Here is a 27,305-nt window from a genome sequence, read left to right as displayed (position 1 = left end):
ATTCACGGCCTATACCAGCACCGTCAATACAAATACACATGTCGATGTATTCTCGGCCTATACAAGCACCGTCAATACAAATACACATGTCGATGTATTCACGGCCTATACCAGCACCGTCAATACAAATACACATGACGATGTATTCACGGCTATACCAGCAACGTCAATACAAATACACATGTCGATGTATTCTCGGCCTATACCAGTCAGCACCGTCAATACAAGTACACATGTCGATGTATTCACGGCCTATACCAGCACCGTCAATACTAATACACATGTCGATGTATTCACGGCCTATACCAGCACTGTCAATGCAAATACACATGTCGATGTATTCACGGTCTATACCAGCACCGTCAATACAAATACACATGTCGATGTATTCTCGGCCTATACAAGCACCGTCAATACAAATACACATGTCGATGTATTCACGGCCTATACCAGCACCGTCAATACAAATACACATGACGATGTATTCACGGCTTTACCAGCAACGTCAATACAAATACACATGTCGATGTATTCTCGGCCTATACCAGTCAGCACCGTCAATACAAATACACATGTCGATGTATTCTCGGCCTATACCAGCACCGTCAATACAAATACACATGTCGATGTATTCTCGGCCTATACCAGCACCGTCAATACAAGTACACATGTCGATGTATTCACGGCCTATACCAGCACCGTCAATACTAATATACATGTCGATGTATTCACGGCCTATACCAGCACCGTCAATGCAAATACACATGTCGATGTATTCACGGCCTATACCAGCACCGTCAATACAAATACACATGACGATGTATTCACGGCTATACCAGCAACGTCAATACAAATACACATGTCGATGTATTCTCGGCCTATACCAGTCAGCACCGTCAATACAAATACACATGTTGATGTATTCTCGGCCTATACCAGCACCGTCAATACAAGTACACATGTCGATGTATTCTCGGCCTATACCAGCAACGTCAATACAAGTACACATGTCGATGTATTCACGGCCTATACCAGCACCGTCAATACTAATATACATGTCGATGTATTCACGGCCTATACCAGCACGTCAATGCAAATACACATGTCGATGTATTCTCGGCCTATACCAGCACCGTCAATACAAATACACATGTCGATGTATTCTCGGCCTATACAAGCACCGTCAATACAAATACACATGTCGATGTATTCACGGCCTATACCAGCACCGTCAATACAAATACACATGACGATGTATTCACGGCTATACCAGCAACGTCAATACAAATACACATGTCGATGTATTCTCGGCCTATACCAGTCAGCACCGTCAATACAAATACACATGTTGATGTATTCTCGGCCTATACCAGCACCGTCAATACAAGTACACATGTCGATGTATTCTCGGCCTATACCAGCAACGTCAATACAAATACACATGACGATGTATTCTCGGCCTATACCAGCAACGTCAATACAAATACACATGTCGATGTATTCACGACCTATACCAGTCAGCACCGTCAATACAAATACACATGTTGATGTATTCTCGGCCTATACCAGTCAGCACCGTCAATACAAATACACATGTCGATGTATTCTCGGCCTATACCAGCACCGTCAATACTAATATACATGTCGATGTATTCTCGGCCTACACCTGCACCGTCGATACAGAGATACGACGATCTATTCGCGTAGCATATGGTTTCTTGCCGTTATGATCAGGTTGTCTTTTTGTCCTGCAGTTTGTAATATTCATTGTGCTTTCAAAATGCCAAACTACTTAACCGTAATATTCAGAATTAGATTTTTTTCAAGTTTCAACTTTCATCTTTACAGTAACTGCCATGATGAATTCAAAGATGAGAAGATCGTGTACCTTGTCGCCATCGAGGATTTAACGATTTTACAAATTTTACGATTCAATCAAAAGAGATTGGCGAGCGCATGTCTATCTGCATTAAACCCTGGCTTCAACACAGTACCTCATCCGCGGGGCCCATCATGTTGTAGTTGGGGAAGATGAAAGCTGACAATAAAATACCTTCAATTCTGAAATATTGGCGCAGTGTTTGCGGTGTAATGTAAAGTTATAAATTATCACCAGCTGAACAACAACTCGTAACACTAATTAACCCGATATCGTATAAAAATAGAAAATGTTGGTTTTGTTCAACTCGTTTAAAAATACATGTCTTGCACGTGCACCAAACAAGACACGCTGACATATATATAGTACATACCTTACCCAAACAAATGTACACATACATGTATGTAGTCTTGAGTATTGTGACTAAACATGCACACCTGTATGTATAGGACATTCCACATAATTACAATTTACAAATTACAATATAATTAATTTCGTAAACCTGTAGATATGAGCTATATCCAAACATGTGTACACCCTATATACCTTTACACATGGGATATATCCAAACATGTGTACACCCTATATACCTTTACACATGGGATATATCCAAACATGTGTACACCCTATATACCTTTACATATTGGATATATCCAAACATGTTTACACCCTATATACCTTTACACATGGGATATATCCAAACATGTGTACACCCTATATACCTTTACATATTGGATATATCCAAACATGTGTACACCCTATATACCTTTACACATGGGATATATCCAAACATGTTTACACCCTATATACCTTTACATATTGGATATATCCAAACATGTGTACACCCTATATACCTTTACACATGGGATATATCCAAACATGTGTACACCCTATATACCTTTACACATGGGATATATCCAAACATGTGTACACCCTATATACCTTTACATATTGGATATATCCAAACATGTGTACACCCTATATACCTTTACACATGGGATATATCCAAACATGTGTACACCCCCTATATACCTTTACATATTGGATATATCCAAACATGTGTACACCCTATATACCTTTACACATGGGATATATCCAAACATGTGTACACCCTATATACCTTTACATATTGGATATATCCAAACATGTGTACACCCTATATACCTTTACACATGGGATATATCCAAACATGTTTACACCCTATATACCTTTACATATTGGATATATCCAAACATGTTTACACCCTATATACCTTTACACATGGGATATATCCAAACATGTTTACACCCTATATACCTTTACACATGGGATATATCCAAACATGTTTACACCCTATATACCTTTACACATGGGATATATCCAAACATGTGTACACCCTATATACCTTTACACATGGGATATATCCAAACATGTGTACACCCTATATACCTTTACACATGGGATATATCCAAACATGTGTACATCCTATATACCTTTACACATGGGATATATCCAAACATGTGTACACCCTATATACCTTTACACATGGGATATATCCAAACATGTGTACACCCTATATACCTTTACATATTGGATATATCCAAACATGTTTACACTGTATATATGGGATATATCTGTGAGATCGGCTGCCGGAAATGGGACAATGTATGTATGTATGTATGTATGTATGTATGTATGTATGTATGTATGTATGTATGTATGTATGTATGTATGTATGTATGTATGTATGTATGTATGTATGTATGTATGTATGTATGTATGTATGTATGTATGTATGTATGTATGTATGTATGTATGTATGTATGTATGTATGTATGTATGTATGTATGTATGTATGTATGTATGTATGTATGTATGTATGTATGTATGCATGCATGTATGTATGCATGTATGTATGTTTTCTTGCTCCTTCACCAGGTGTTATTCAGAGCTAATTCTTGCCCCTTCATCCGGTATTCGTGGTCATAGGCAAATATTTCTAAGAATGAAGTTCATACTGTTAGAACTGATCATTGACCTCATTTTGAACTGATTCATGATACACTGTGAGTTGCTCCATATACATCTACTACTGAAGGGCATGCTATGTTCCTAGACTACATGTCGGCGTATACTGCAAGATTGTGCTAGGCAAGATACAACGATGATCTGCAAGACAAAGCTGTTGCTAGGCTAGATGCGATGATGAGCTGCAAGACAAACGTGTTGCTAGGCTAGATGCGGTGATGAGCTGCAAGACTAAGGTGTTACTAGACTAGCTCTTGATTGTATAAATTAGAAATGCTGTCTGGATATGCTGTAAGCCACTGATTTTGCTGGGCAAGCCCGTGATACAGCAGAGCAGATGTTCGAGCTGTATTAGAGAAGGCTGATGTGTCGTTAGAGGGACATTATCGACAATATACGTGCCAGTTATGTTGTAAACCTCAAAGGTTAGTGTATATAATTTCCGTTTCTAGGATGATAGGGCTTTGAATGAAGAAAGTATTGACGTTATTTCGAACGTCAATAAAACGATCATTAGAACAGTACACCCTGTGAGAGAATACCGGGGATAGTGGTTATGGTATCGCCATTAAGTTCATTGGATAATTACAGAGAAGCGGAGGCTTGGAATCTGTGGGTTACAACGCGCGTGATGCCAACTCGTGTTAGCAAGCCCCGGCTTATGCCCAATGTTCTTATGTTTTACATCTGAACAATTCGCTGAGCATGTTTCAGTGGGAACGTCAGGGAATCAATCTGACTTGATTTGGACAAGATGGTGGTGGTCGATAATTCATTACTGCTTCTGAAGCATGGCACGTTAGAGGCATCCATTGTTTTCACTGCTAGATTAACTAGCATCATAATGTATCGGGAGTTGACGACAGCAGATGGGGAGCTTCATATTATTAGAATCATTTAAAAATGGCCAAATGCTATTTTCGTGATCTCTTCTAGGCTATTTATATCTCAGATGTGAAGTAACCCGTATGTTGTGTGTCAGCTGTATTCAGTAACATATGTTATATTTGGGATTCCACTTTCTAAGTAAAGTACAGATTGTAGTACTTTCGTTGGGTTGAGTCCCATCTGGGATTCGAACCCACTTTCTAAATGGCATTGTGTATTCCTAGGTAACCCGTATGTTATGTGTCAGTTATGTTCTGGACCTAGGTAACCCGTATGTTATGTGTCAGTTATGTTCTGGTGCTAGGTAACCCGTATGTTATTTGTCAGTTATGTTCTGGACCTAGGTAACCCGTATGTTATGTGTCAGCTATGTTCTGGACCTAGGTAACCCGTATGTTATTTGTCAGTTATGTTCTGGACCTAGGTAACCCGTATGTTATTTGTCAGTTATGTTCTGGTCCTAGGTAACCCGTATGTTATTTGTCAGTTATGTTCTGGTCCTAGGTAACCCGTATGTTATTTGTCAGTTATGTTCTGGTCCTAGGTAACCCGTATGTTATTTGTCAGTTATGTTCTGGTCCTAGGTAACCCGTATGTTATTTGTCAGTTATGTTCTGGACCTAGGTAACCCGTATGTTGTGTGTCAGTTATGTTCTGGTCCTAGGTAACCCGTATGTTGTGTGTCAGCTATGGGTTTTTTCTAGGTAACCCGTATGTTATGTGTCAGTTATGTTCTGGACCTAGGTAACCCGTATGTTGTTTGTCAGCTATGTTCTGGACCTAGGTAACCCGTATGTTATTTGTCAGCTATGTTCTGGACCTAGGTAACCCGTATGTTATTTGTCAGCTATGTTCTGGTCCTAGGTAACCCGTATGTTATGTGTCAGTTATGTTCTGGTCCTAGGTAACCCGTATGTTATGTGTCAGCTATGTTCTGGACCTAGGTAACCCGTATGTTATGTGTCAGTTATGTTTTGGTGCTAGGTAACCCGTATGTTGTGTGTCAGCTATGGTTTTTTTCTAGGTAACCCATATGTTATTTGTCAGTTATGTTCTGGTCCTAGGTAACCCGTATGTTATGTGTCAGTTATGTTCTGGTCCTAGGTAACCCGTATGTTATTTGTCAGTTATGTTCTGGACCTAGGTAACCCGTATGTTGTGTGTCAGTTATGTTCTGGACCTAGGTAACCCGTATGTTGTGTGTCAGTTATGTTCTGGTCCTAGGTAACCCGTATGTTATGTGTCAGCTATGTTCTGGACCTAGGTAACCCGTATGTTATGTGTCAGCTATGGGGTTTTTCTAGGTAACCCGTATGTTATTTGTCAGTTATGTTCTGGTGCTAGGTAACCCGTATGTTATGTGTCAGTTATGTTCTGGTCCTAGGTAACCCGTATGTTGTTTGTCAGCTATGGGTTTTTTCTAGGTAACCCGTATGTTATTTGTCAGTTATGTTCTGGTGCTAGGTAACCCGTATGTTATGTGTCAGCTATGTTCTGGACCTAGGTAACCCGTATGTTATTTGTCAGCTATGTTCTGGACCTAGGTAACCCGTATGTTATTTGTCAGTTATGGTCTGGACCTAGGTAACCCGTATGTTATTTGTCAGTTATGGTCTGGACCTAGGTAACCCGTATGTTGTGTGTCAGCTGTTTTATTTTGTTGACTATATATGGTCCTAGGTATCCAGTTACCTGTGTTGTTCCTGTTACAGGTACCCATTTACCTGTATGTTTCGTGTTACAGGTATGCAAGAGTCCGGAGTGTGTCCAGACAGCGGGGAGTGTCCTGGCCAGGATGAACCTGTCCGCCGAACCCTGCCAGGTAGGTTGTACATCCCTTATTCTGTAGCCCTGTCAACATGTTAACTTATTTCAGAGGCATTTTAGAAGTTGGGAAGTACAATTTAGACAAATTTTATGGATCACAACTTCGATACAGATTCTTGTACCGTTGTTGCTGCTTGACAACGGTATAAGAATCTGTACCGAAACGTCGCACTCACGAGTTATTATCCATGAAGTTTGTCTATATAGTCAACAAATGATCAACTCCTACATAAAGCCTCATAAGTGATCCAACAAACAGCACCACCACCAGCAATACCACCACCAGCAGTACCACCAGCAGCAATACCACCACCAGCAATACCACCACCAGCAGTACCACCAGCAGCAGTACCACCACCAGCAATACCACCACAAGCAATACCACCACCAGCAGTACCACCACCAGCAATACCACCACCAGCAATACCAGCAGCAGCAATACCACCACCAGCAATACCACCACAAGCAATACCACCACCAGCAATACCACCACAAGCAGTACCACCACCAGCAGTACCACCACCAGCAATACCACCACAAGCAATACCACCACAAGCAATACAACCACCAGCAATACCACCACAAGCAATACCACCACAAGCAATACCACCACAAGCAATACCAGCAGCAGCAATACCACCACAAGCAATACCACCACAAGCAATACCACCACAAGCAATACCACCACAAGCAATACCACCACAAGCAATACCACCACAAGCAATACCACCACCAGCAATACCACCACAAGCAATACCACCACAAGCAATACCACCACCAGCAATACCACCACCAGCAATACCACCACCAGCAATACCACCACAAGCAATACAACCACCAGCAGCAATACAACCACCAGCAATACCACCACAAGCAATACCAGCACCAGCAATACCACCACAAGCAATACCAGCAGCAGCAATACCACCACCAGCAATACCACCACAAGCAATACCACCACCAGCAATACCACCACAAGCAATACAATCACCAGCAATACCACCACCAGCAATACCACCACAAGCAATACCACCACCAGCAATACCACCACCAGCAATACCACCACCAGCAATACAATCACCAGCAATACCACCACCACCAGCAATACCACCACAAGCAATACCACCACCAGCAATACCACCACCAGCAATACCACCACAAGCAATACCACCACAAGCAATACCACCACAAGCAATACCACCACCAGCAATACCACCACCAGCAATACCACCACCAGCAATACCACCACAAGCAATACCACCACAAGCAATACCACCACAAGCAATACCACCACAAGCAATACCAGCAGCAGCAATACCACCACCAGCAATACCACCACCAGTTAATACCACCACAAGCAGTACACCACCACCAGCAGTACCACCCACCAGCAATACCACCACAAGCAATACCACCACACAAGCAATACAACCACCAGCAATACCACCACAAGCAATACCACCACCACAAGCAATACCACCATAAACAATACCAGCAGCAGCAATACCACCACCAGCAACACCAGCAGCAGCAATACCACCACCAGCAATGCCACCACCAGCAATACCACCACAAGCAATACCACCACAAGCAATACCACCACCAGCAATACCACCACAAGCAATACCACCACAAGCAATACCACCACAAGCAATACCAGCAGCAGCAATACCACCACCAGCAATACCACCACAAGCAATACCACCACCAGCAATACCACCACAAGCAATACCACCACAAGCAATACCACCAAAAGCAATACCACCACAAGCAATACCAGCAGCAGCAATACCACCACCAGCAATACCACCACCAGCAATACCACCACCAGCAATACCACCACCAGCAATACCACCACAAGCAATACCACCACCAGCAATACAATCACCAGCAATACCACCACAAGCAGTACCACCACCAGCAATACCACCACAAGCAATACCACCACAAGCAATACCACCACCAGCAATACCACCACCAGCAATACCACCACAAGCAATACAACCACCAGCAATACCACCACCAGCAATACCACCACCAGCACATAATTTCACCACAAGCAATACCACCACAAGCAATACCACCACCAGCAATACAATCACCAGCAATACCACCACAAGCAATACCACCACCAGCAATACCACCACAAGCACTACCTCACCAATGTATAGCAATACCACCACCAGCAACACCACCACAAGCTAATACCACCACCAGCAATACCACCACAAGCAATACCATCACCAGCAATACCACACCACCAGCAATACCACCACAAGCAATACCACCACAAGCAATACCACCACAAGCAATACCACCACAAGCTAATACCACCACCAGCAGTACCACCACAAGCAATACCACCACAAGCTAATACCACCAGCAGCAATACCACCACAAGCACATACCACCACCAGCAGTACCACCACCAGCAATACCACCACAAGCAATACCACCACCAGCAATACCACCACCAGCAATACCACCACAAGCAATACCACCACCAGCAATACCACCACAAGCAATACCACCACCAGCAATACCACACCACAAGTAATACCACCACAAGCAATACCACCACAAGCAACACCAGCAGCAGCAATACCACCACCAGCAATACTCACCACCCACCAGCAATACCACCACCAGCAATACCACCACAAGCAACACCACCAGCTAACACCACCACAAGCAATACACCACCACAAGCACACCACCACAAGCAACAACACCACCACCAGCAATACCACACCACAAGCAATACCACCACCACCAATTACATCACACATAAGCAATAATACCACCAGCAATCACCACCAAACAGCACAAGCAATACCACCACCAGCAATACCACCACCAAGCAATACCACCACCCAGTTAACAACCACCATTAAGCACAACTACCACCAGCAGCAACACCAGCAGCACAACCACACACCAGCAGCAGCACCACCACAAGCAATACACCAGCACCAGCAATACCACCACAAGCAATACCACCACAAGCAATATTTAGTACAAGCAATACCACCACCAGCACACTTAACCACAAGCAGTACCACCACCAGCAATACCACCACACAAGCAGTACCACCACCAGCAATACCACCACAAGCAGTAACCACCAGCAGCAATACCACCACAAGCAGCAATACCACCACAAGCAACACCACCACAAGCAATTCACACCCACCAGCAACACCCACCACAAGCAGTGTACCTCACCACCACCACACCAATCAGCAATACCACCACCAGCAACACCACCAATTACAATAGCACCACCACCACCAATACACCACCACAAGCAATACCACCACCACAAGCACACACAAACACATAAGCAATACCACCACCAAGCAATACCACCACAAGCAATACCACCACCAGCAATACCACCCACAAGCAATACCACCACCACTAGCAATATACCACAATAATTAGTACACCACACACCACCAAGCAGCACCAATCACCAGCAATACCATCCACCAGCATACCACCACAAGCAATACCCACCACAAGCATACCACAACCACAAGCAAAGCCACCACCACCAGCAATACAACCACCAGCAATACCACCACAAGCAGTACCACCACCAGCAATACAACCACAAGCAATACCACCACGAGCAATACAACCACCAGCAATACCACCACCAGCAATACCACCACAAGCAATACCACCACCAGCAATACAACCACCAGCAATACAACCACCAGCAATACCACCACAAGCAGTACCACCACCAGCAATACAACCACCAGCAATACCACCACAAGCAGTACCACCACAAGCAATACAATCACCAGCAATACCACCAGCAGCAATACAACCACCAGCAATACCACCAGCAGCAGTACCACCACCAGCAATACCACCACCAGCAGCAATACAACCACCAGCAATGCCACCACCAGCAATACCACCAGCAGCAGTACCAACAGCAATAGTATCAATATTGACATGAACGTATGCGTATAAGAACAGAATTAGTTCTCGTCAGTCACTTCTACATGTGAGGGAAGCATTAGTAAAGCCTCACCTGGCTGACACTGTGGTGGTGTAGCGGGTGGAAGACATGATTGGGAACATCGGGCTTGTTACAAGCATGTGTCGTCCATGACGCCGTCCTGACTTCTGCACTGTTTCCCCCGGATGGAGATACGACATTCAGTGTGTGCTAGTCGCAAACAATGCGCATGTATTCAAAATATATCATTTTCTATGAAAAATCTGCTTTAGGACAGTATGACATGAAGACAGTGAGACATCTGTATGCAGTAGGACATGAAGACAGTGAGACATCTGTAGGCAGTAGGACATGAAGACAGTGAGACATCTGTATGCAGTAGGACATGAAGACAGTGAGACATCTGTATGCAGTAGGACATGAAGACAGTGAGACATCTGTATGCAGTAGGACATGAAGACAGTGAGACATCTGTAGGCAGTAGGACATGAAGACAGTGAGACAGCTGTAGGCAGTAAGATATGAAGACAATGAGGTGTCAAAGCACTGTGAAGATAGTGAAACACTGACTAGACTTAGCATGTTTTCTGACGGGTGACACCGGTGGGGCAGGATACGCTCACCTGGTATCATCACTATTTCACTGTGATTCATAAACACATGCTCTGTCCTTCGTATCGCATGGTGACAATCACTGGATTGTCTGATCCAGACCCGATTTGTTTACGAAAAACATCGTACAGCTGTAATACTGCTGAAACAAATATATACTCATGATATAGTCACATTTGTACAACCGACACTGCTTTTGGCAGAGATATCATATAAATGTGGAAAGGATTTTGTCTCTCTCACTCTATCGTAAGGTATCTGTAGGTAAAAGGACATGTAGGGAGTGAGATATCTGTAGGCTCTAGGACATGAATAGAATGAGGTATCTGTAGGCACTAGGTCATGAAGAGGATGTGATATCTGTAGAGAGTGAGCTATCTTTAGGCTCCATGACATGAAGAGGGTGAGATATCTGTAGGCTCTAGGACATGTAGAGGGTGAAATATCTTTAGGCACTAGGACATGTAGAGAGTGAGATATCTTTAGGCTCCATGACATGAAGAGGGTGAGATATCTGTAGGCACTAGGACACGTAGAGAGTGAGCTATCTGTAGGCACTAGGACATGTAGAGAGTGAGATATCTTTAGGCACTAGGACATGTAGAGGGTGAGATATCTTTAGGCTCTAGGACATGTAGAGCGTGAGATATCTTTAGGCTCTAGGACATGAAGAGAGTGAGGTATCTGTAGGCACTAGGTCATGCAGAGAGTGAAATATCTTTAGGCTCCATGACATGAAGAGAGTGAGCTATCTGTAGGCACTAGGTCATGAAGAGGATGTGATATCTGTAGGCTCTAGGACATGTAGAGAGTGAGATATCTTTAGGCTCTAGGACATGAATAGAGTGAGGTATCTGTAGGCACTAGGTCATGAAGAGGATGTGATATCTGTAGGCTCTAGGACATGTAGAGAGTGAGATATCTTTAGGCTCTAGGACATGAATAGAGTGAGGTATCTGTAGGCACTAGGTCATGAAGAGGATGTGATATCTGTAGGCTCTAGGGCATGTAGAGAGTGAGGTATCTTTAGGCTCTAGGACATGAATAGAGTGAGGTATCTGTAGGTAGAAGGACACGAAGAGTATGCTGCTAGATCCAAAGGCGGCTTTCTTGAGTTAGTATGAGTCAGTATGGCAGGGCATAATTCATAATCATAGAATCCTTCCATAATTCAATTGAAACCCCTTAGAAATGTAATGTTAATGAAAATGTAATAATATTCGGAATTCAGTAGTTGAATCAAGGATGTAATTCTTCTTTATTCGGTGAACTGAGGCTGTTTACAGAGCAGGAATGTATTGCACGAGTTAATGAGTATAAACCCCGACGTTGAACCGACCGTGCATCTTCCCCCCAGTGTTGTGTAGTAAATAGGATTCCCTCCCTATCTGAGGGTAATCTCATTACCCGTTCACCTCTCTCTCTACGTTCTCCAATGGGTCAATGTAAAGCTAAATTTTGTTTGGTTCATTGAATATATCCACAGTCGATTTCTAGCACTGTTATAACCAGCAGTTATTGCCATGGTGATTGGCTTGATCTCAGAGGTGGGGAGCAATTACTGGTGTTTTCGGCCGCCCTAGATACGTAATTCTCCCTCGCGGTACAGATAATCGCCACCATATTTAATTATTCTGAGCATTAAGAACGTCTTCGGTATTCCATAAATATAATTCGACATTGGTTTTCGCTAAGAAAATGAACTTGCTTTGAGAAGAAGACACCTGCGCAGCTTCAACTTCCCCGGCAACGTAGACGTCCACATTTAATAAGACCTGGAAAACTGACTTCAATCTGGCCCTCCTTAACAGCTAGGGCCCACTTGGGACCAAACCTGGGCTCCCAGAAGGTGTTGATCGAGGAGACCGTGTCTAGCGACATAGTATATACGTGTTGTCCATGGCACAGGCACAGGCACAGGCTCAGGCACAGGCACAGGCTCAAGCACGACGTCTCACTTGACCATCGTGGCAGCAGTTCAACTGAGCAGTGTAATCGAAAGGAGAGAATCATGCCCGATACAATTAAAAAGCGCATGTGAAGGTGAACTTCTGATAAGGATGTAACTTAGAGTAATGAATATTCATGCATCACCGACTTTGTAGACTTAACCAGGTCGATTGATGATTTAAGTAAGTAACTGGAGATGTGTGTAAGTGAAGTTAAGCGCTGCCTATAAGTAGTACAGTGTCTGACTGGGTCGGTTGTACGGAAACAAATTGACTTATATGGTTGAGAACGTCCCCAATACTCGTGTCGAGCGGGCTACCAGACCGCTAATTTCGTTACAGGCAGACCCAATATTTTGATGAAATCCTTGAGACGTGTGTATAATACCTATCGTTAAAGCCGGCACCACCACACCACAAAAGATGGCTCTCTGTCAATAATGCCCGTTACCATCTGAAATTGACCAATCGAGTAAACATTTATTCACATTAACTTTGATTAATCTTGGAGGTGAACGGGCTAAAAGGGGCATAATTCATCGTTATCAGCAGTCGGCACGTTTCCTATGAACCACTTGTGCTCTCTTGCCATCTGCACATTGTGTTAGGGCTGTGATAGACAAACAGGGGTGTCCGTCAGGAAGTAATTTGTATATGGAACTGTGACATTTAAACATAGAAATTATCACCCATCAACACACACAATGAAACAGCAGTCTGGAGAGCCTCGTTCTGTTAAACTTCCTGCAAACGTTATCCATACCCCAGTATACATCAGCTGTCTCCTGTAAAAGTGATCCATACCCCTGTATACATCAACTGTCTCCTGTACAGGTGATCCATACCCCTGTATACATCAGCTGTCTCCTGTAAAAGTGATCCATACCCCTGTATACATCAACTGTCTCCTGTAAAAGTGATCCATACCCCTGTATACATCAGCTGTCTCCTGTAAAAGTGATCCATACCCCTGTATACATCAGCTGTCTCCTGTAAAAGTGATCCATACCCCTGTATACATCAACTGTCTCCTGTAAAAGTGATCCATACCCCTGTATACATCAACTGTCTCCTGTACAGGTGATCCATACCCCTGTATACATCAGCTGTCTCCTGTAAAAGTGATCCATACCCCTGTATACATCAACTGTCTCCTGTACAAGTGATCCATACCCTTGTATACATTAACTGTCTCCTGTAAAAGTGATCCATACCCCTGTATACATCAACTGTCTCTTGTACAAGTGATCCATACCCTTGTATATATCAACTGTCTCCTGTACACGTGGTCCATACCCTTGTATACATCAACTGTCTCCTGTACAAGTGATCCATACCCCTGTATACATCAACTGTCTCCTGTACAAGTGATCCATACCCCTGTATACATCAACTGTCTCCTGTACAAGTGATCCATACCCCTGTATACATCAACTGTCTCCTGTACAAGTGATCCATACCCTTGTATATATCAACTGTCTCCTGTACACGTGATCCATACCCTTGTATACATCAACTGTCACCTGTACAAGTGATCCATACCCCTGTATACATCAACTGTCTCCTGTACAAGTGATCCATACCCTGTATACATCAACTGTCTCCTGTACAAGTGATCCATACCCCCTGTATACATCAACTGTCTCCTGTACAAGTGGATCCATACATCAACCTTTGTATACATCAACTGTCTCCTGTACAAGTGATCCATACCCTTGTATACATCAACTGTCTCTTGTACAAGTGATCCATACCCTTGTATACATCAACTGTCTCTTGTACAAGTGATCCATACCCCTGTATACATCAACTGTCTCCTGTACAAGTGATCCATACCCTGTATACATCAACTGTCTCCTGTACAAGTGATCCATACCCCTGTATACATCAACTGTCTCCTGTAAAAGTGATCCATACCCTTGTATACATCAACTGTCTTCTGTACAAGTGATCCATACCCCTTGTATACATCAACTGTCTCCTGTACAGGTGATCCATACCCCTGTATACATCAACTGTCTCCTGTACAAGTGATCCATACCCTTGTATACATCAACTGTCTCCCTGTACAAGTGATCCATACCCTTGTATACATCAACTGTCTCCTGTACAGGTGATCCATACATGCCCTGTATACATCAACTGTCTCCTGTACAAGTGATCCATACCCTGTATACATCAACTGTCTCCTGTACAATGTACAAGTGATCCATACCTCTGTATACATCAACTGTCTCCTGTACAAGTGATCCATACCCTGTATACATCAACTGTCTCCTGTACAAGTGACCCATACCCCTTGTATACATCAACTGTCTCCTGTATCCAAGTGATCAATACCCTGTATACATCAACTGTCTCCTGTACAAGTGATCCATACCCTGTATACATCAACTGTCTCCTGTACAAGTGATCCATACCCCTGTATACATCAACTGTCTCCCTGTACAAGTGATCCAGCCCTGCATGCATCAACTGTCTCCTGTACAAGTGATCCATACCCTTTGTATACATCAACTGTCTCCTGTACAAGTGATCCATACCCCTGTATACATCAACTGTCTCCTGTACAAGTGATCCATACCCCTGTATACATCAACTGTCTCTTGTACAAGTGATCCATACCCTGTATACATCAACTGTCTCCTGTACAAGTGATCCATACCCCTGTATACATCAACTGTCTCCTGTACAAGTGATCCATACCCCTTGTATACATCAACTGTCTCCTGTACAAGTGATCCATACCCTTGTATACATCAACTGTCTCCTGTACAAGTGATCCATACCCCTGTATACATCAACTGTCACCTGTACAAGTGATCCATACCCCTGTATACATCAACTGTCTCCTATACAAGTGATCCATACCCCTGTATACATCAACTGTCTCTTGTACAAGTGATCCATACCCCTGTATACATCAACTGTCTCCTGTACAAGTGATCCATACCCCTGTATACATCAACTGTCTCCTGTACAAGTGATCCATACCCCTTGTATACATCAACTGTCTCTTGTACAAGTGATCCATACCCCTTGTATACATCAACTGTCTCCTGTAAAAGTGATCAATACCCCTGTATACATCAACTGTCTCCTGTACAAGTGATCCATACCCCTGTATACATCAACTGTCTCCTGTAAAAGTGATCCATACCCCTGTATACATCAACTGTCTCCTGTAAAAGTGATCCATACCCTTGTATACATCAACTGTCTTCTGTACAGGTGATCCATACCCCTGTATACATCAACTGTCACCTGTACAAGTGATCCATACCCCTGTATACATCAACTGTCTCCTGTACAAGTGATCCATACCCTTGTATACATCAACTGTCTCCTGTACAAGTGATCCATACCCTTGTATACATCAACTGTCTCCTGTATAGGTGATCCATACCCTTGTATACATCAACTGTCTCCTGTAAAAGTGATCCATACCCCTGTATACATCAACTGTCTCCTGTACAAGTGATCCATACCCTGTATACATCAACTGTCTCCTGTACAAGTGATCCATACCCCAGTATACATCAACTGTCTCTTGTACAAGTGACCCATACCCCTTGTATACATCAACTGTCTCCTGTAAAAGTGATCAATACCCCTGTATACATCAACTGTCTCCTGTACAAGTGATCCATCCCCTTGTATACATCAACTGTCTCCTGTAAAAGTGATCCATACCCCTGTATACATCAACTGTCTCCTGTAAAAGTGATCCATACCCCTGTATACATCAACTGTCTTCTGTACAGGTGATCCATACCCCTGTATACATCAACTGTCACCTGTACAGGTGATCCATACCCCTGTATACATCAACTGTCTCCTGTACAAGTGATCCATACCCTTGTATATATCAACTGTCTCCTGTACAAGTGATCCATACCCTTGTATACATCAACTGTCTCCTGTATAGGTGATCCATACCCTTGTATACATCAACTGTCTCCTGTACAAGTGATCCATACCCTTGTATACATCAACTGTCACCTGTACAAGTGATCCATACCCCTGTATACATCAACTGTCACTTGTACAAGTGATCCATACCCTTGTATACATCAACTGTTTCTTGTACAAGTGATCCATACCCTTGTATACATCAACTGTCTACTGTAAAAGTGATCCATACCCTTGTATACATCAACTGTCTCCTGTACAAGTGATCCATACCCCTGTATACATCAACTGTCTCTTGTAAAAGTGATCCATACCCTTGTATACATCAACTGTCTCTTGTACACGTGATCCATACCCCTGTATACATCAACTGTCACCTGTACAAGTGACCATACCCCTTGTATACATCAACTGTCTCCTGTACAAGTGATCCATACCCCTGTATACATCAACTGTCTCCTGTACAAGTGATCCATACCCCTGTATACATCAACTGTCTCCTGTACAAGTGATCCATACCCTAGTATACATCAGCTGTCTCCTGTACAAGTGATCCATAGCCCTGTATACATCAACTGTCTCTTGTACAAGTGATCCATACCCCTGAATTTACGTTTTTTCTCACACATTAATAACGAATCCCATACGAATTACCATGTTTATATTTTTAGCTGATATTTGTAGCTGAAGTATGATTTAATTATTTGATTGTTTCGGAGCCCGATTCACATTATTTGCTATCTTTTTAATCACACGAACGACTGTAAACCATGTCACTAACTTAAGAGACGATTCGTTGCTATCTGTTCCTAAGGCGATCAGCGCTAAGGTGACTGTAACTCCATACTTTAACACAGACTTACGACTGTCGTAGCGCTACGATAGGAGGAACTCTGTCCTGAACACAAGCCACCATTCATTTTATGTATGGTAACTATATTAATCATTTGCAGCATGTCTACTTATATTTGTGATAGTTCAACTTCAATTAATGTGTTGGGAGGAAATAGACCCTACATCTGGTCCAAGTCGCCCTACAACTACATCACACCACCATTCAAGGATCCGACGATAATTACAGGCCACCGCCATACAGCCTGATCTGAGTGTGGCACTGAACACAAAGAGTGAGTGAGTTAGTTTAGTTTTATGCCGTTTTTAGTAATATTCCAGCAATATCACGGCAGGGGACACCAGAAATGGGCTTCACACATTGTTGCCATGTGGGGAATTGAACCGGGGTCTTCGGCGTGACGAGCGACCGCTTTAACTACTAGGCTACCTCACCGTCCTGAACACGAAGAAAGTAAGTCGAGAACACACATATATATTATCCCCGCAACGCGTTCCGTCCGGCGTCCGTGCACATTTGTCTTTTCCGGAGCAGAACTTTTAAACCGTTCAATATTCCTTCACCAAACTTGGCACATGGATAGGTCTGGTGGTGTACTGGTGCCTTTTGGTAGTTTTTTTATTTCTGATTATTATACATGTATTTTGTGCGTTTCCATGGCAACAAGTTTGACTTTGACTGAAATTGGAGTTGGTGCTCTTTTCCGGAGCAGAACTTTGAAACCGTTCAATTTTTCTTTACCAAACTTCTCGGATAGATAGGTCTGGTGGTGAACTGATGCCTTTTGGTAGTTTTGGATTTCTGATCATGATATTTTTTGTTTTTCCATGGCAACAAAGTTGACTTTGAGTGAAATTGGTGGTAGTGTTCTTTTCCGGAGCAGAACTCTAAAACCATTCAATATTTCTTCACCAAACTTGACACATAGATTGGTCTGGTGGTGTACTGGTGCCTTTTGGTAATTTTAGTATTCTGAATAAAATATTTGTGGCATTTCCATGGCAACAAGTTTGACTTAGACTGAAATTGGTGGTTGTGTTTTTTCCAGAGCAGAACTCTAAAACCGTTCAATGTTTCTTCACCAAACTTGGCACATAGATTGGTCTGGTGGTGTACTGGTGTCGTTTGGTAGTTTTGGAATATTGAATGAAATATTTTGTGTTTCCATGGCAACAAGTTTGACTTCGACTGAATTTGGTGGTTGTGTGCTCTTTTCCGGTGCAGAGCTTTAAAATCGATCACTATTTCTTCACCAGACTTTCCACATAGATAGGTGTGGTGGTGTACTGGTGCCTTTTGGTATTTTTGGAATTCTGAATAAAATGATTTTGTGTGTTTCCATGGCAACAAGTTCGACTTCGACTGAATTTGGTGGTAGTGCTCTTTTCCGGAGCAGAACTCTAAAACTGTTCACTATTTCTTCACCCAACGTGGCACATAGATACTTCTGGTGGTGTACTGGTGTCTTTTGGTAGCTTTGGAATATTGAATTAAATTATTTTTTTTTCCATGGCAACAAGTTTGACTTCGACTGAATTTGGTGGTAGTGCTCTTTTCCAGAGCAGAACTTTAAAACTGTTCACTATTTCTTCACCCAAAGTGGCGCACATAGATACATCTGGTGGTGTACTGGTGCCTTTTGGTATTTTTGGAATTCTGAATAAAATATTTTCTGTGTTCCATGGCAACAAGTTTGGCTTCGACTGAATTTGGTGGTTGTGTACTCTTTTCCGGTGCAGAGCTTTAAAATCGATCACTATTTCTTCACCAGACTTTCCACATAGATAGGTGTGGTGGTGTACTGGTGCCTTTTGGTATTTTTGGAATTCTGAATAAAATGATTTTGTGTGTTTCCATGGCAACAAGTTCGACTTCGACTGAATTTGGTGGTAGTGCTCTTTTCCGGAGCAGAACTTTAAAACTGTTCACTATTTCTTCACCCAACGTGGCACATAGATACATCTGGTGGTGTACTGGTGTCTTTTGGTAGCTTTGGAATATTGAATTAAATTAATTTTTTTTCCATGGCAACAAGTTTGACTTCGACTGAATTTGGTGGTAGTGCTCTTTTCCTGGAGCAGAACTTTAAAACCTTTCAATACTCTCCTTCTACTTTGCTATATACACACCAAAACATTTGACATAATCATAACTAGTAGACATATTCATGAAGAGTATTTTGCCATTGCGGGGGGATATTGATGACTTTGTCTTCTTGTTATTATTACATGATATTTATATAACGCACATATCCACGTGACTAGTACATGCTCAAGGCGCTGGTATTTCCATCGATCACTGGATGTCTCAACGGCACATCGTATTATCAATCTCAACTCCCCAGGGAGCATACAACTCTTGCAGCCACTAGGCGCACTGAGTTTCACGGCTTTCTCACCCTTACGAGGTACCCATTCACAGCTGGGTGGACTGGGACACATAGTCGCAGTATTTTGTCCAAGTTCACTGCACGTTTCTGTACCCGCAGCTAGGTGTTTGCACGTATTCATGTGGCCACCATCTGGTCATATACCAACGGATTCGTGGGTTCTTTTAAGTGCACAGGGTTGTGTACTGTACACTAGGGGTTGTGACAACACTGGGTCTGCACACCCCCCACAAAGTTAACTCCATGGTTTTTTACTCCCGGTCACAGAAGGGTTCGATCCCGACACCTCAAGCTCGATGGATCACTAACCTGGCGCTTTAGCCAGCTCGCCCATCGCGCCCCACATACAAACAACAGGGACGTATTTGGTGAACACTGTCTATATAATGCATGTACTACAGTGATAACAAGTAAAGGTCGGCGTGAACATACAATATTTATCAAATACTCCTTAGTTCGTAACAAATAGACTGCGCACCTCAGGGACGAGAATGTTACATTTTTTCGCTCTGTATTAAGAAGCGATGGATAGCGACAGCTGCGATGGTGTAGTTCGCCGCTCCAGGCCCCGGCGTTGTGTGGTGGGAAGAGATTTGGCGTCGACTTCATAAGTTCCATTAAATAATCCTCCTGTCGGCCATCTGTCCCGGCTGGACAAAGGTCAAGCTCAATAAATAATAATAACATAATACCAGTCAATATAAGCCTGCCCCCGTATCAGATTTCTACATCTTGGATGGGTAAACAGCCTTCATCATCAGTTGATTCCATTGAATTACCGATAATTGGGGAGTGTACATGTGTCCACCGCGGCCGTGGAAGGGTTAACTCTGCTGAGCCTGATACTCTACGCGAGTCCTCTACCTAACTCGTATATTGAGATTTAGTCTTTAACACTTAGCTTAAGCGTTATTTCTAACGGATTTGGATAAACTAAACGGATAGAGTGCATCAGGGTTAAAGCAAATATGACATTTTCAATAATATGTAGAAACTTAGCAAGATTTTGTAACAATATAAAATGGGTCTGTTGACAATTAACGATCAATAATCTTTTGAAAAGATGACCGATAAAACTCTCGTTTCTGTGACAAGAATTCAGGGCCCCGAACATGAAATGACCGGACGCTACATTATACGTTCCGACACATAGAGGTTTTGAACTTGACGGTGTTTTATTGAAGTCATATGCTACTCGATGGGCAGATGGTATCGCCTCTGGTTGCTGTGGTTGATGCAAATATGTCGTGTTGTTAACGCAGGGATGAGTACTGCCTTCCTCCATCCCCAACTCTATACTTCTTCCACCGTGGAGCCTGCAGACAACCAGTAGCACGCTGACATCGATGACCATTGCTGCCAATTATCCTAAACGTGAGAGCACGGTAAACTTGACAAGGAGTCGAATTAATTCCCCATCAACGATGGTTATGTGGAGTGATACACAGGCGAGGCCGCAATGTTAATTAACACTTGAATTACTGTTGCTATATACTCTCTACAGGGTTGCTGTAGACGGCAAGAAATGGTCTAGTTTTGTAAGTAGCAGTACGATACACAGAGTACCCAATCCATCATGCACCCAGTGTTTGGAATCTGAAGTCAGCAGGCCACACAGACAGGATGCTCTGACACCCGGCACGCTGATGCAGCGCTTGAATTTACATATCCTTCATCAAGCATGCCGATCCGGCAATGAAGTAATCGACATTTTAATCGGTGCAGTCGTGGGGGAACCTAAATCGTGTTTAACTGATTTCCACAGCAGGCACTGGCATGTTTGCCGTCACACAGACCACGGCAAGGTCTGTTGGCATAGAGACCATGTATGGTCTGAGGTGCTCCAGCTTTATCGTGGCGGTCTTTAAATAATCGAGTCTGGACCAGACACTCCAGTGATCAGCAGCATGAGTATCGATCTATGCAGTTGGGATACGATGTCACCGAGCCTGACCACCCGATCCCGATAGTCGCCTCTTACGACAAGCATGGGTTGATAAAGACCAGTTCTGACCCGGTTCTTCACGGGCCTGTACGGGTCTGTACGGGTCTGTACGGGTCTGTCCGGGTCTGCACGGGTCTGTGCGGGCCTGTACGGGTCTGTACGGGTCTGTACGGGTCTGTACGCACCATGAAATGTTTTATCAAAGTGTTAAATGTCTAAGACCTGGGTCTTTCATTCGTGAAGTAACTGGAAGAAAGTTCAAAGCAACGGTGAACCAATTTCCCTAACTACCTTCACGAGGTAATACCCTCATGTAACTATAGATAATCAGGACGAAGGACATCAATATGTTACTGCAGTTTCAGTGTCGGTGGTGGCAGGGTTGTCTAGATGCCGCAACAGGGGGCACATTCTGACATAGTCCACACACTCCAGAGAAAATAGGGGTTCGTAGAGGGTATGTGTTAGGATGGGGTTCAGGGATGAACTTTAACCAATGACTGTCAGAAATATGCCGGTTACAGAACCTAAAGCCCCAACATACCTATTGCACATGGACAGAACAGTTCCTCTAGGCAGGGTGGGATTCCTCACTTTGTCACTTCAGTCAAAGGTCATCGAATCGCTCTGAGACATTCGACAAGTTTTATAATCAGCAATATATAAGTTCTGTACTCTTGCCTGAATGTAGAATTATATATATGATCAGATTTGAAATGTGTCGTCTACAACGTAATGAACGCCCAGGGGCCACATGCATGCCTCAACCTGGTAGAACTGGTGCTGTCTGACAAATAGACATATTCCTGTCACACACCGATGGTGTTTAGAATGTAAAACAGATGGGGATCGCTAATTGTCTCGTGTGATGCATCCTGACGAGTCCATATTCACTCCGGACTTTCTGGATGGGCGTGGTCGTGGCTGGCGGCCGTCCTAACGAACGTCAAGCCCACGTTAATGTAAGGCAACATGGCAGATTGCCTCCGCCAGAACAATATATTGCACAAGAAGGGTCATCGGACATTACTACATTCACATTTCTGGCTTCAAAAGTTGTGCCGTATATGGACCCAATAATAGTCCACGTTTTGTCCTTCAATACTAAGCACATATAGTAACATACAATCTCCAGCAGCCAAACATCACCAGAAGGCAGGAATCCAAGGCCACCCGCTACTTTAACAAGAAACACCTGAGAAGCCATCCTTGACCAATGAACATGGGCATGACTCATCATTGATCAACATGTTCTCGGCTGTTACGTGCTTGCACCTTCACAGTACACCGCCGCCATGTTTTGTTGGCTGTCACATGACACCTTCACAGTGCACCACCGCCATGTTTTCTTGGCTATCACATGACACCTTCACAGTGCACCACCGCCATGTTTTGTTGACTGTCACGTGACACCTTCACAGTGCACCACCGCCATGTTTTGTTGACTGTCACGTGACACCTTCACAGTGCACCGCCGCCATGTTTTGTTGACTGTCACGTGACACCTTCACAATACACAGCTCCCATGTTTTGTTGACTGTCACGTGACACCTTTTACAGCACACCGCCGCCATGTTTTGTTGGCTGTCACGTGACACCTTCACAATACACAGCTCCCATGTTTTGTTGGCTGTCACATGACACCTTTTACAGCACACCGCCGCCATGTTTTGTTGACTGTCACGTGACACCTACACCTTCATGTTCCCAGCTATTGCCATCACTCCATGCGTCTTTGTTTCTTCTGTAGTCATCGGCTATTTTCAAATATCTCCAACTATTTTAGGAGATTATATAAACACCGGGCGTCACTCAATGTATGGTAATTCACAGGAAATAGACATGAGTATAAAACGAAACGGAATGTACATCTGTGATATTCGCATGACACAACGGTGCGACATACAGTCAGTGCCACCGGAAATAGCCTCCCTACCCATAATGCTTCACGTCAGGAAAGAAAGAGTGAGCATGACAGGCCCAGAATGACAAAAACCCTGTTCTTGTTAGCACAAGGATTATCTATACTCCACTAATGTTTGCTTTATTGCAACTGTATGCAAATGTAATTTGCTAGAGGGATGAATCGGGCATACATAGTGTTTTATCTGCGCATGATACTACTGCCATGTAACCGCGGCTAATTGGACTGACACGGAGGCGAACCTGGGGAAACGCGCCCATCAAAGCAAGGAATAAACCTTCCGGAAATGCACACTACCGGCTGAGCTATGGGAAACAGTCACGCTAATCTGTTGAAGGCTAGATATTGTTCAAATGAAATAGTCTGAGAATATCCCACAGCGGGTTTAACTTGCGATGGAAATTGGCGAGCGTCCGTTTACATAGAGGGCCATTGATCTGTGATATAATTGCTTAATGGCCAGAGCAGAGAGCTATATAAATGTCTCAAACTTTCTTTACCTAACGTTACATAATGGTTGTAATAAGCTAGATTACAGGACAAAAGCACAAAGCAGCCATCAGACTTTGTCTGAAGAGTCATGTTCATTTAATGAGAACACGGAATATCCTCGGAACCTCAGCATCACTAGAGCGAAGCATCCAAATAACAAGGAACATGGCAAAGAACACATGATATCACAGGATTTAAATGTACTATGATATCACAGGATATACATGTACTATGATATCACAGGATTTACATGTACTATGATATCACAGGATTTACATGTACTATGATATCACAGGATTTACACGTACTATGATATCACAGGATTTACATGTACTATGATATCACAGGATTTACATGCACTATAGGAGTTTTACTGGTGGGTGGATATTACATATAATACCATACGATTTCTGGTGTAATGGCAAATCTTGGATACGATGCTGTACGATTTATAATGTAAAGGTAGACATTGCATGTTGTACTTTAGGGTGGTGGTTGAATTGTGTTAACGTCGTGCTTGAGAATATTTCGCTCATATGACGACGTGCATGCGTGTGTATGTGTATGTGCGGCTGCTTGTACTAGCCCAGACTGATGCTGGTTTTATAGTGCTAGCCCACTGAGATACCATGCCGCAGTGAAGCATGAATACCCCACTCAGACACATTATACTGACTCCGAGCCGACCAGTCCTTGTTGTACCCATTAATGCCGAGCGCCAGGCAGGGACCAACAGGTACCATATTTTAACGTCTTTTGGTATGACGCGGTCGGGGATCGAACCCGCGACCTTCCGCACTCCGGGCGGACGCTTTAACCACTACACCACGGAGGCGGTCTGTACTTTAGGGTGTATACTGTAATGGCGACTATTAGATATGATGCTTTAGGATTTCTTGAGCGGATTATGATACTTTGGGATGTATACTGTATACTGGCGAAGATTTAAATATAGGATGCTGTGGGATTTATAGTTGAGGGGTGAATATTTCATATAATACTATTTCAGTTCAACTGAAGGGACTTCTAGTACATATCCCCAGGTGTGTATACTGGCCAGTAGAGTGAAGGTACAGTATTGTCTACTGTGAGGGTGTATATTGTGCATGGCAAATAAAGCAATTACTCCGTACCGTTTGATATGTCGCACCGCGATAGTAAGGGTGATAATGGTGCATCATAGAGTAGAGATATGAAGTTGAAGGCTTGGACTAACACTGTATCTTTCTGCTAAACTGAGGGGGTGGCCACACCCAGACCCTCATAGAGTGGATATATGAAGTTGAAGGCTTGGACTAACACTGTATCGTTCTGCTAAACTGAGGGGTGGCCACACCCAGATCCTTCCCCTAGACCCGCCATAGCGGTAAAAAGAGGATGCTCGTTATCGCACAGACACGAGGATCCAGGTTAATCTGCTCCATATCACATAAATCCCCAACGTGTCACCACCTCCGGCATGTTTCTGCTATCCATATCAGTTAGTAAATTGATTAGCAAAATACTTAACTAAAATCGAAATCCATTATGATAGTATAGAATTTCATTTATTGGAAAAGACGACGAAGACATTCCTATGGAATTCTGTGGTCGGTAATGGCGGGTATCGACGACTTGTGCCTGCCGGGAACCTGGAAGTATCGGTTATTGACAGAACCTGTAATGTTTATCACAGCTTATTGAGGAGATGGGAGGTCACCAAGGTCTTGTTGTTCAATATGCCTCCTCCACATTGATTCCAGCTTTGTTCCTCAACGATTCGAGTATCCCGCAAGTTGATAACACTCAGATTTTTTCATCAACACTGTCCATTAGATTAGTAGTCTCTTTATTTACTTTATTTATTACGCCAAGAGCACCTAAGACATACATATTGATGTTACCAACAGTGTAGCGCTGGATCCACACAGCGCGGTGTGGGTATTGCAATACTTGGCATGCAGAGTGAGTGAGTGAGTGACTGCAACTCATTGTGGACACAGTTTGCAGCTACTGTCTCTTCTTACAGTTGTCTGACGACTGTCTGAATACATTTCTGTTGATCAAGAAACAAAAACCATTTTGATATTTTGATCATCTTGTATCATATCTTGGCTACATATCGACCGAAGTGTAGCCAATTTGAAAAGAATCTTTATGGTAACTATAACAAGACATTAAGGAAATTGGATTTTTATTTATTTTAATCGTTCGAGTACCAGCCTATTGTTGAGTGGACCCTGAAGCGTGTCGACACATACGTCTGACTATGTCCTGAATTTGGAAATCAAGTTGTTCAAAGGGTGAGGTGTCAAAGTTGTGACTTTGCATAACCTGATAGTACTCCTTGCACGGGATACCGGGTCCGACTGAGTTCTCATTATTCGAAACATTGTCACGAGTCCTGTGTGGAGCCTACGGCCTGGGGATCATCAAAGAACTGTCTCCATTCGCTCTTAAGGAAATGCAGAGACTTTCACGCTTGTTTGCACGAGGTGAAAAGCTTTGACTTGCGTTTTCTGAGATGGAAATTCTAATTCCCTTCGCAATGTGCAACTAAAGTTCATTCTGGGATTTTCCGACCCTCAATTCAAAACAAGTTGTGTTTCTTTCACAACGCCAGGTTTCATCAAGGCTGGAAGATTGACTAGCCCATCAAATACTGTATCAACA

At 43.2% G+C, this 27,305-nt stretch overlaps 1 protein-coding gene across 1 annotated transcript in view; it reads left to right on the top strand.

The window, feature by feature from the left end:
• The first annotated feature begins 3,481 nt into the window (after positions 1–3,481).
• LOC124281439 (endothelin-converting enzyme homolog) overlaps positions 3,482–27,305 on the top strand; it is a 69,769-nt gene continuing 45,945 nt past the window's right edge. The window contains exons 1-2 of the mRNA XM_046717488.1: positions 3,482–3,523; positions 6,519–6,596. Of these exons, the coding sequence (XP_046573444.1) occupies positions 3,482–3,523; positions 6,519–6,596 (120 nt within the window). The remainder of the gene's footprint in view (positions 3,524–6,518; positions 6,597–27,305) is intronic.

Source organism: Haliotis rubra, unplaced genomic scaffold (genome assembly GCF_003918875.1).
Source record: "Haliotis rubra isolate DU_JTF1 unplaced genomic scaffold, ASM391887v1 Scf284, whole genome shotgun sequence".
NCBI classification, from domain to species: domain Eukaryota; kingdom Metazoa; phylum Mollusca; class Gastropoda; order Lepetellida; family Haliotidae; genus Haliotis; species Haliotis rubra.
This window is presented reverse-complemented; position numbering and strand designations above follow the sequence as displayed.